Source organism: Oncorhynchus masou, chromosome 5, assembly GCF_036934945.1.
Source record: "Oncorhynchus masou masou isolate Uvic2021 chromosome 5, UVic_Omas_1.1, whole genome shotgun sequence".
In the NCBI taxonomy this organism is placed as follows: Eukaryota; Metazoa; Chordata; class Actinopteri; order Salmoniformes; family Salmonidae; genus Oncorhynchus; species Oncorhynchus masou.
The window spans coordinates 43,146,730-43,157,589 of record NC_088216.1 but is presented as its reverse complement, the minus strand read 5'-3'; the positions used below and the strand labels follow the sequence as shown (position 1 = coordinate 43,157,589).

The window sequence follows — 10,860 nt, the reverse complement described above, 5'->3', positions numbered from 1 at the left end:
TCCAGATAAAACCATCTAGTAGGTTAATTACATCCAAAAGGTTATGTACAACTTGGACCTGCCTTAAATGAAAATCATTTGATAAACTGGGGTGGAAATCCAGTGTACAATATCTTGCCCATGTAATTAGTTCCAATAAAGGAAGTTGTTACCTTTTGTCTCAAAGTTTAATAGCACAAGGAAATGTTAATTCTACACACTCAAGTTGGATTTGTAAAAATGCACAAGGAGCAGCATATGAAAAAGGTTTTATTCTCTGAAATGCTTGTACAAAACACATTTAAAGTTTAAGGCATATTGCACAGACTATTCAAAAGTTTCTATGTGGAAGGGGCATGTTCCCTCAATCCCAGGTTTAAGGCACAAGAGCCAGTTATACTGTCCCACACATCAGCCATGATTTCACAGTGAAATGGAAAAACATTTAGGATGCATTTGGTCGTATTGAGATGCTACACATTTGAGACAGTTCATGGCCCCGTCCCCACCGTGACATTGGCATCTACGACTCAAGTTTCATTCTGCATCCAAAACCTGATGTATATATAAAATAGCCTTTCTAAATAATGTTCAGTATCCAGCCGATTCCAGTATCACAATGAGTAATATGTAGTAACGTAGAAGTGTAGTAATGAATAAACCACATACCCGCTTTATTGTACTGCATCTATATTCAAAACCTGTTAAAATAGTTAACATTCTTTGCTTAGTTTTCAGACTCAAGTCTGACCGAACCCTACAGTCGACCCAAAGTGTGTGAGAAAGAGGTGACTCTTTTAGCATATCTCTGTTAGCAGAGGATCTACCCTTCCCCACTGACATTCTAGACAATTCAGGAAATGGTGCTGACATTAAGCCTCACGAAAGAGCAGAAAAGAGGAAGTGAAGGAATGGGGATTTGTGCTAGTCACAAATCTAGGTATATAACACAGAATTCCATATCTGCTCTTCTCATGCATCTAGCTGTAAAACAACAAAAAAACAAATCACCACCAGGGTCATTACATGTATGGCACCGGTAACAGATATTAAAGACTAAGCCCGTCCCATTTGAACTGACCCATGGACAGAAGAAAATTACTTTGCAGCAGCACTGTTTACGTAGTAGGGCCCCAACTAACTTTGTGCGGCGTCGATTTGGCCATAACATGCAGTATGAGAGATTGTTTCATGGAAACTACAACCATATAAGAAATAGTAAAATAGTCTAACGAGAGGGAATGCTTCGCTAAAAAAAGAGGGAAAAGAGAGAGTGAAAGGAAGTCAGACAGTTTGCTTCAATAACTTACTCAACATTAAAATCAACTACTTCAATACAACACTGACCAGATTGTCATCCAAGCGAACAACAGGCGTTTCAATTAAGATATATTTGTTTGCAACACAAGGACCAAATCTTAGGCCGCCAATGATTCACTACTTGGGTCAATCCCTCTCCAAACAGGAGGGCCCAAAAGCTTGAAATGTTTGTGACAAGCTTCATCCATAAAAGACTATGGCATAATAGGACACTTATAGCAAGTGTTACATTACCCATAAGAATGAGGAGACGGCCTGTAGGCGTCACCAAACTAAGCCTTTAAAATCGCCACAAAATCGATTTCTATAATGGGACCACCCACCCCATTGCTCTCAAACAGACAGGAATTCCACCTACTTCACACCCACAATAAAAACAATACATCCCTGGAAATTGTACATGATGCATAAAGATAGCGCAGAAAGTAACAGACCAAAAAAATAATATCATTCCTAGTGTGTTTTCACACAAAAACATTTACCTACTAAGATACTATTTTGGAAACAGGTTTAAAATGAACATTTAAAAAAGTTTATTATTTTTTTTAAAGTTCATATTCTTTGCAACTGATGATTTAGTGTCTCAAACGTAGAATCCATGGTGGCCACTTTTTTACAGTAGCTTTAATTAAGGCAAGGAGAGAGGGGACAGACATTGGAGCTGTGCAGTCAGGCACACTGCAATACAATCAATTTCCCCTTCCGCCTGTCTTCCGGCACTGCGTGAAGATGTGGACATGAAAATATCTAAAGTGCATAAACTGTACTGGAGGAGCGCAACACCAGGGCTTGAAACACACTTCTCAGCCCCAGGTCCACCCTTGTTTAACCTTGGTGGGAATGATTGACAGGCTAGACTGCCAGAGATAAAAGTAACCTTAATACATTCAAGTCCAGTATTGCTACAGAGAAGCCTAGCTCTACTGGTGCAACTTCACTGTTTAAAAAAATAAAAAAACATCACAGGGGAAGGAAATATCCTCCTTGACCCCTTTTGGAAATAGTTGAGATAGTGGAAAAGGGAGTTAAAAACTACATCATGGAACTTGGTGTCGTCGTTCTTATGTCAACCGTCGCAACGTTGAACCTATATCTGAAATGTTGATTGAAAAACCACATTGAAAGGTTCCACCCAGCAACAGTCTGCATTGGATAAGTCCTGATAAAAACGCTTAAAAAAGCACCATCTTTAAAAACAATTGTCTTTCCATCCCTCATATCCTTCCCAGCGTCTGATGTATGAACCGTATGCATGAGTTCTGCCATATCCAAACTGCAGAGCATAGTGTCAGAGGGGCCGATGAAGGGAACGTACACACAGGTAGGGGCAATCTTTAAAAACAATTGTCTTTCCACCCCTCGTATCCTTCCCAGCGTCTGAACCGTATGCATGAGTTCTGCCATATCCAAACTGCAGAGCATAGTGTCAGAGGGGTCGATGAAGGGAACGTACACACAGGTAGGGGCAGTCTGAGTAGGGATACGGGGCTCCCTCACATACACACAGACAAGGGAGTGGCCGTGGCTCTAGTTGACGGTTTCACTGACAGTGCGCAAGGTGTGCTGTGGCCCCCACACGGCGGCCATGGGAGTCTGAGCCACGGGGACAGGCTGTCGGACTGTAACATCACTGTGGACCACACTCCAAACACTGGGCACCGACTGGGCCCTCTGGACACTGCTGTTGGGGATGGAGGAGGACAAGGGCTGGAGGGAGGCCAGGCCCAGGAATGGGTTGAGGGCTGGTGGTGCTGGGGCTAAAGGTTGGGCCGGGGTTAGGACAGAGGTTAGGGTTGGGACCTGGGTAGAGCTTGGAGCTGGGACTGAGGTTGGGCAAAGGTTTGCACCGGGGATTGGGAGAAGGGGTTTGGTTGAGATTGGAGTTGAAGCTGGGACAACGGTTGGAAAGGGGGTTGAAACTGGCACCATGACTGGCATTTGGGCTTGGCGGGGAGGCACATTTGGAGCCGGTACAGAGGCCATGGCAAGTTTAGGTGCAGAACAGACTGGGACATGGATTAGGACTGAATCTGGGGACACCACCGCCTTGTTCGCAGGACTCTGCTCTCTGGGCGAGTCAAACGTAGCTTGGCTCTGCGCTGGTGGAGTGGTCGGACCCATAGCACTGCTGCTGTGACTACAGCCACCCGTCGCTTCTGCAGTGGCCCTGCTCTGGTACTCTGGGAGCAGACTCTGACTCTCGTGCTCGGCGGCCCTCTGGAGAGCTGCATCCACCAGCAACCTCAGGTCACTGAAATCCTGGCAGGGGCACAGCTCCGGAGGCGTGGGGGGCGGCGTGTTGAATAGCCCGCCAGTGGGGCTGGCGCTGATAACCTTGGAGCCATTCTCCTCGGCCTCCCTCCTCAGGAGACTCTGCATGTCCAGCTGCATCAGGGCCTGGACACAGTAGCCCTCTTGGCTGGCGTAGCCAGCCCCCAAAAGGATGGCAGTGGCAGTATTTCCCAGGAGGCTGAGGTCCAGTGTGGGGGCTGGTCGGATGACAGAGGGCCTGAGAGGGGGCAGGGCTGGAGAGTGGACTGAGTTTGGGCTTTCAGGGGAACTGCCGAATCCTCCAGTGGTTGGGCTGCCCTCGCCCTTCCCCGCCCGCCTGGAGATGGTGAACTGGGTGGGGTCTTTGCCATCCTTGCGGAGAAGGTCGGGGAGGAGGCGGCGGCGGGCATTGATGAACCAGTTGCATATCTGGAAAAGAGTCAGTAACTTTAACAACAACGCCTGCAAAAAAAACAACAGGGGTGCATCTCAAAAGCCTAACAGATTCCCTGAACCATACTGCAAGAACAGATGACAGTGGACAGTTTATTAAGTACACCACCTCATTCACGAAAATGGATCGCCAGTCACGTGGCCGTGGCTCGCTATATAATGCAGGCAGACAGGCATCTAGTTACTGTTTGATTGAATGTTAGAACGGGCAAGATGAGTGACCTAAGCGACTTTGAGCGTGGTATGATAGTCAGTGCCAGGCTCGCTGGAGCCAACATCTCAGAAACGGTCTCCCTCCTGGGCTTTTCGCGCACGACAGTGTCTAGGATTTACCGAGAACGGGTCGACAAACCAGAACTCAGCAGCAGTCCCGTGGGCAAAAACAGCTTGGTGATGAGAGATTAAAGGACAATGGCAAGAATCATGCACGCTAACAGGCAGGCCAGAAACAGACAAATAACGCCGGCATCTCGGAACACAACTCTAACCGATCCTTGTCAAGGATGGACTATTGCATCAGATGACCACACCGGGTTCCACTTTTTTTCAGCTAAAAACAAGAGGAAGCAACTCGTGGGGACACGACCACCAACACTGGACAATTGAGGGGTGGAAAAACATTGCCTGGTCCGACAAATCCTGTTTCCTGTCACGTCCCGCTGATGGCAATGTCAGGATTTGGTGTAAGTAGCATGAGTCCATAGCTCAAACTGGTCCGAGGGGTAGTTTGTTGGAATGAGACTTCCGCCCACATGTTCTCATTCTCCCGCTCTCTTCCAGGCCTCGTTTACTGCCATCTTGTGGTAAAAACCTCCCACACGCAGTGAGATGAGTGGCCTCAGACAGCTGGCATTAATGAAGTCTCGGGTGAAAACCGCTGAGCGGCAGAGCAAAGCCAACCATGGACATTTCACCTTAGTGACTACACTATGGGTCTGTCAGCGCTGCTCTAGGCCTGCTTGCTCTCTGCTCAGTCCAGGAATACCTCATGTCGCCACTCCTGGGGTGTGAATGTGTGTGTATTTGAGGAGAGAGAGGAAACGACAACAAATGGTCGGCCTACAAGGTGAGAAGGGAAGACTGCGGTCACGGTGTCAAATTAATCTGTACAGTAGTACCTTGCCCATGTGACATTTGAATAATGTTTTACGCTAAGCTGTTTAGAAACACCCTAGCGCTGAAGTATGATGATAAGTACAACATAAGTATCATGGGATGAATCTATTTAGCGCCAGCCTGAAGTAGACCTATAGGTGCTACGGCATTCATCTCCCCGCTCACAGAGACACTTACAAGGGGCCAATAGAGAATACACAAAGAAACCACCATCTTCGACAAAGTACGTAGTCATGGCTCCATCTGGGCCCCAAGTGTCTGCTATGATCAGCTGTTTACACTACATCAGTCACTAATCTGGAACAATTGAACTGGAGGAAAATTGTAAATCATTCATTTCAACTGTAATTGAGGGGAACATGCCAAAACCAGACCTGATACTTTGTTAAACTAATTAAGATGCAAGTCAGACTGCTAAAAAAGCAAGCCCTGTTACAGTATAGGCTGTGTTGGTGTAGGGCTGTGTGATATATCTAAAATTTTCATTAGAAAACACTTTCACAATTATGTTGGCACAACTGAAAACTGTTGTTCTGATTAAAGAAGCAATAAAACTGTCCTTCTTTAGACTAGTTGAGTATCTGGAGCATCTGGGTTTGATTACAGGCTCAAAATGTCCAGAAACAAAGTACCTTCTGAAACTCAGTCTATTTTTGTTCTGAGAAATGAAGGCTATTCCATGCGAGAAATTGCCAAAAATCTAACGATCTCATACAACGCTGTGTACTACTCCCGTCACAGAACAGCGCAAACTGGCTCTAACCTGAATAGAAAGAGTGGGCGGCCCCGGTGCACTACTAAACAAGAGTACAAGTACATTAGGGTCCAGCAGCAATTTAGCCAACAACTGTTATACTAGCTGTCCAGTATGTTTTATAAATGTGTGAAGCATAAAACAATTATATAAAGGAATTGGCAACTTGTTCTCAATCTGAGAAATTGGGTATGCCCCTTCAACATCTGAACACTGTAGACAGTATACCGGGCTTTTCAAAAAATGTGTTGATAACTTTTCAGCCCTGTTAGCTAGCAAACAGATCCAAGTTGGCTAAACTTGAAATATAAAGATCAACTGGATAAATCGCCAGGGCTTGAGACCTGTTAATTTTCTATAGCCCAACACCCACTACAAGAAGTTAGTTATTACTTGTGAATGTGCACTACACGTGGTTCTAGTAATTTTTTTAAATACAATAAACATATTTTCATAACAAGTCTTGAAAGACAGATCATTGCAACAAAAAAAGATTATTGCCGACTGTTTGAAATGCAGTGTATTTGACCTTTAAAACAACCATGCTTTATTTAGATTTTTTGAAGAGATCTTGATTTGCCAATAAGTTAATAAATAAATAAAAATAATCTCCCAGCCCCATGTTGGTGCTCTGCTACACAGCTCAAAGTTTCCACCTGGCAAAGGCTACTGTAGGCCAAAATGTAATAAACGATTTAAAGTATGATCCCAGTCCACTCACCTGCAGCACAGAAAGGCTGGTCTGATCTGACAAGCTGAGTTTCTCCTGCTCTGAGGGGTAGGCGTTGAAGCGGTGCTCGTACAGCCAGCTCCGCAGCACCTGCACCGCCACCTTGGGCAGGTTGCCACGGCGACGCCTCTTGCCCGAGCCCCCACCCCCTCCAGACAGGTCAAGGGTGGAGCTGTCATCCTCAAAGGGGTCACTGTCAGACATGGCTGACAGCTCCTGCGCTCGCATCCGCTCCTCTTCCAGAACTGAGGACAAGGGGTTCAGAGGGGGTTGTTGAGTCAGTGATAGTGTGTGTACTCATAGGCCAGGGTTGGACATCAACTTGTTATAGAATGTATTGCTTTCCCTCCAAATCAGAGACTGACAACCATCTACTTGTTGAGTAGGCATGTGCTTCTTGTTTGTTATTTTAATGTGCATTCACCCAGGGGCAAGTGTGGGTGTAGTAGTTGACAACAAATGTACAGGCATGCATGATGACGCAATGAGACTCCCTCAAATACAATAAAGTGATGAGATAAGCTAAGAAGAAAATAAATACATTGAAAACAAGATGTGTCTTCCTTCCCCAAATCACTATATTTGTGGCACTGGGGAAGAACAACTCAAAATGGAGAAATGGTTTCTCCCAGGGTATAGAATGAAGTAAATGTCTTTCTCCGGGTGAAATCTGACCCTAGAGGCAGCTCCTGTCTTCACAAAAGAAGGTCGTGTGCATGTCAACATCTCCAGCCGCTGGGGATCTATAGCCCGTGCGAGGGGCTATTTTCACCTTTGGCCAGGGAATTTAAGTCCTGGAGCAGATGATTTTAATACAATGGCTAACAGAGTATGTGGCTAGCTACTAACTATAATCAAGTTGAATGGGCAAAACATTTTAAATATGCTAGCTACCAAACTTGGTAGCCAGAAGAATCCGACAAGACGTGCATTACTTTTCTAGCTGGAAGGTAGCTATGCCAAGATCAAAACAGCGCCCGCATGAGAAGCGGGTCAGAAAACGTACAGTATACGTTCAAAGTTGACACACCAACTCATTCAATTTAGCCGACATTCGGTGTATTGTTTCACAGCAATAAATGCTTAAATTCAACATGCGTTAATATTAAGGCCACGAGAGGTTCGTATCCAGATTTCTATTTAACCCATCTGAAAAGTACAGGGATGCAGTTCCCTTGACATGCCACAGGTCTATTTGAAGTCCCCTTCGTGTGACTCAAATGTGTATAGCGCCTCAATCACACCGCCACCCTCCTCTTTAACCACTTCAACATGACTTTTCTGGCCCACCCCTTCTGTTATTTTCTAATATCAATTTCGCAGCTTTTCTCGTAATGAAATCAGTCAGCCTTTTTGCCTTGGATCCACATTCAATTGTTCTGGTAGTTCGCCGAAAAGCATGTGGCGATTGTCTTGTAGTCTAAAACGTACTCAAGTAATCCCAGATAGCCTAAAATAACGAAATAAAAGCCTCCATGTAGCCTATAGATATAAAAAAAGCACAATGGTTTATTTGTGAATTTTAAGGTACTCTCTCTTTACTCAACCCGTCAGCTACCCAAGAAATATTTCATGACCCTGAACCCACCCACAGGTTACGAGTCAACTCGCGCATCACTAGTAGAGGTATAGTCCGCCCACTCGTCTCCGTTGATGTTGGAGTAGCGATATAAAAAGTTACGCTAGAAACGGCTTTAAAATCTATGGTAGCAACATCGTGGAGTTTTACTTTGCTAGCCAGCTACAGTAACGTTACATGTCACACGCTGTTCCTGTCAAACCTCAACTTTTTGTTTGCATAACAAAAGGGCGTTATTTCTTATACGGAGTTAGCCATCTAGTCAAAATACGTTGACAAACTTAAGGCAAAAGGTGTGCATAATTTGAGTTTGTTCAAATGTACTAATCTTCAAAGGCGGATTTAGCTAGCTAGTTTCTGGCTAAAGTTAGCTGGCTAGCTAACAAACAATGAAGCCATTTCGTGGAATTGTCTCGTTCTAGTCAATGTAGTCTATCGTGGGGTTAAGATTACTGTTGCAATGACATCGAATAGCTACCGAAATTGCTATCAATTTGCCAAATGCAAAAAATAACAATAAGACGTAACATGAGAATTATAAATTAATTTAAAAAACGATGACTAAGTTGGCTAGCCATCTTCCCATCGTGTATCAAACGTACAAAGAACTCGCTGAACGCACGCCTCGCGGATGCAGGACTGTTCTGTCGCTCCGCCAGATGGACACCATGCGTGCTTCCAAAGATAACTTAGCTGGTTCGCTGTCCCTCCAAATTCAAACAAACACACGCTGCATTTGCTCGCAACAAAAAGCCGCATTCCATTAACACCCAAAAGCCGGGCACATTTGGCAAACTGTCAGGGTGATAATGAATGCCTACCAATATTTTCTGTAATAAAATCCCCATAAAACATACGCCTACCTCGTTTGAAGGATTTCATTCTTTGTTATGGCTTGTTTGAAAACACGCAGCTGTCGAAGTGCCTTGTAAAAAAAAAAAAAAAAGTGCCCCCAACCAAACGTTGACGCGATATTTTCTTTCCAAGGTGTTGCACGCTTTTATTTTGCCACTCGTGGGTTCAATTCTTCGTTCGTGTGACATAAACGTGTTGCTCGTCAACAGAACAGTGTTTGGCCATAGCGTTTCGTTGTCTCGTAAGGTAGGACAAATACTGTACGTTACCTCGTTTGTGTTGCTTGGTTCTCTTTACCTGCACACAGCAACGCCGAGCTCCAATCTGACAGTCGAATATTTATTGATCCCGCCTCCTATACCAGTGCCCTCCAATCACGGCTCTTCATTTCCAGTAGACAGGTCCGTGTCATCACTCCTTGAGTGAATGACAGGATTAGCATTTAATTCAAATTCAGGCAGTAAAAGATTTCATTAAAAATAGTAATTAGTTTCCGACATGATTGCAATTCCTTGGACAGGATTAATCAACACACAAGCCCCCTGTTTGCCAACACGTTATAGTGGCCACTGGCCATCAACACAAGAGGATTTCCTCGTGTCGTTGGAGTTCTGCGTTTATTATGTAACCGAAACTATCATGTTTTCTTGTTACATGAACGGGATAAACAGTGTCGACAAAAAACAGTGAGCCACTAATGGATGCAATAATGAAATAATATTCTGATAAAGTATTGACACAAGAACAGCAATATCCCAACAACGGCTGGAGAAAGTCGAGGCTTCCTCACCTTGATCCTGTACACACATCCTCTTTCATTTTTCTATATAAACTGTAAAACAGTGCTGTGGAATTGCTTCTGAAAGGTTGTTGTTGCCACTGCAAAATGACATGTCAGGAACTATTCAATTTTTTCCCCCGCAGAATACTCTGATTGACCAATAAATCAAACAGAACATTATGTAGGCCTACAGTTGTGTATCAAAAGTCATGAAAAGGGAAGTTTTGGAGAAAATCTAATTGTCACTGCAGTCCAATTAACATTTGTTAACTATAAATTAAATATCAATACAGTTTATAATTAAACGACTGAAAATACATGAATATAGGCATAGTCTATCACCTATTTCGAAAAAGACAGTAGGAATGTGCATTATGTGACAATACAATGGGAAAGCATGTATACTGGCATGGCAGATTAACCAAATGACTCACTACAGTTGTTATAGATTACATTTTATTGTGTTACAAAGTGGGATTAAATTGTACATTTTTGTCAACAATCTACACAAAAAATACACTATAATGTCAAAGTGGCAGTAACATTTGTAATATATAAAAATTAATTAAAAATAAACATGAATATACTTTGATTACATAGAAACGTATTCTCCCCGAGTCAAAACATGTTACAAACACCTTTGGCAACGATTACAGCTGTGAGTATTCTTGGATAAGTCTCTTAGAGCTTTGCACACCTGGATTGTGCAATATTTCCCCATTATTATTTTCAGAATTCAAGCTCTGTCAAAGTGTTGGGGATCATGGCTACACAACAGTTTTCAAGTCTTGCCATCAGTGGCAACCTGTCATTCAGGGAAGGTGGGGCAGTGCCTTCGGAAAGTATTCAGACCCCTTGACCTTTTCCACATTTTGTTACGTTTTAGCCATATTCTAACATGGATTAAATAAAGACAAATCCTCAGCAATATACACACAATACCCCATAATAACAAGGTGAAAACAGGTCTTTAAAAATGTTTGCCAATTTATTAAATATAAAAACAAATACCTTATGTAAAT

General features: G+C 43.6%; 1 protein-coding gene across 1 annotated transcript; it reads right to left on the bottom strand.

Moving 5' to 3' along the window:
* Positions 1-236: 236 nt before the first annotated feature.
* LOC135539618 (homeobox protein SIX5-like) lies at positions 237-9,373 on the bottom strand. The gene is made up of 3 exons (XM_064965609.1): positions 9,066-9,373; positions 6,615-6,868; positions 237-3,999 (listed from the first exon to the last, which is right to left on the bottom strand). Exons 1-3 carry the CDS (start codon positions 9,082-9,084, stop codon positions 2,827-2,829), a joined length of 1,446 nt encoding a protein of 481 aa, XP_064821681.1. The 5' UTR covers positions 9,085-9,373; the 3' UTR covers positions 237-2,826.
* Positions 9,374-10,860: the final 1,487 nt, after the last annotated feature.

Excerpts from the sequence above, each read along its gene's own strand:
- LOC135539618 (XM_064965609.1), bottom strand. Across the intron at positions 4,000-6,614 it reads CCAGCCTTTCTGTGCTGCAG|ATATGCAACTGGTTCATCAA; the intron begins GTGAGTGGACTG and ends ACTCTTTTCCAG.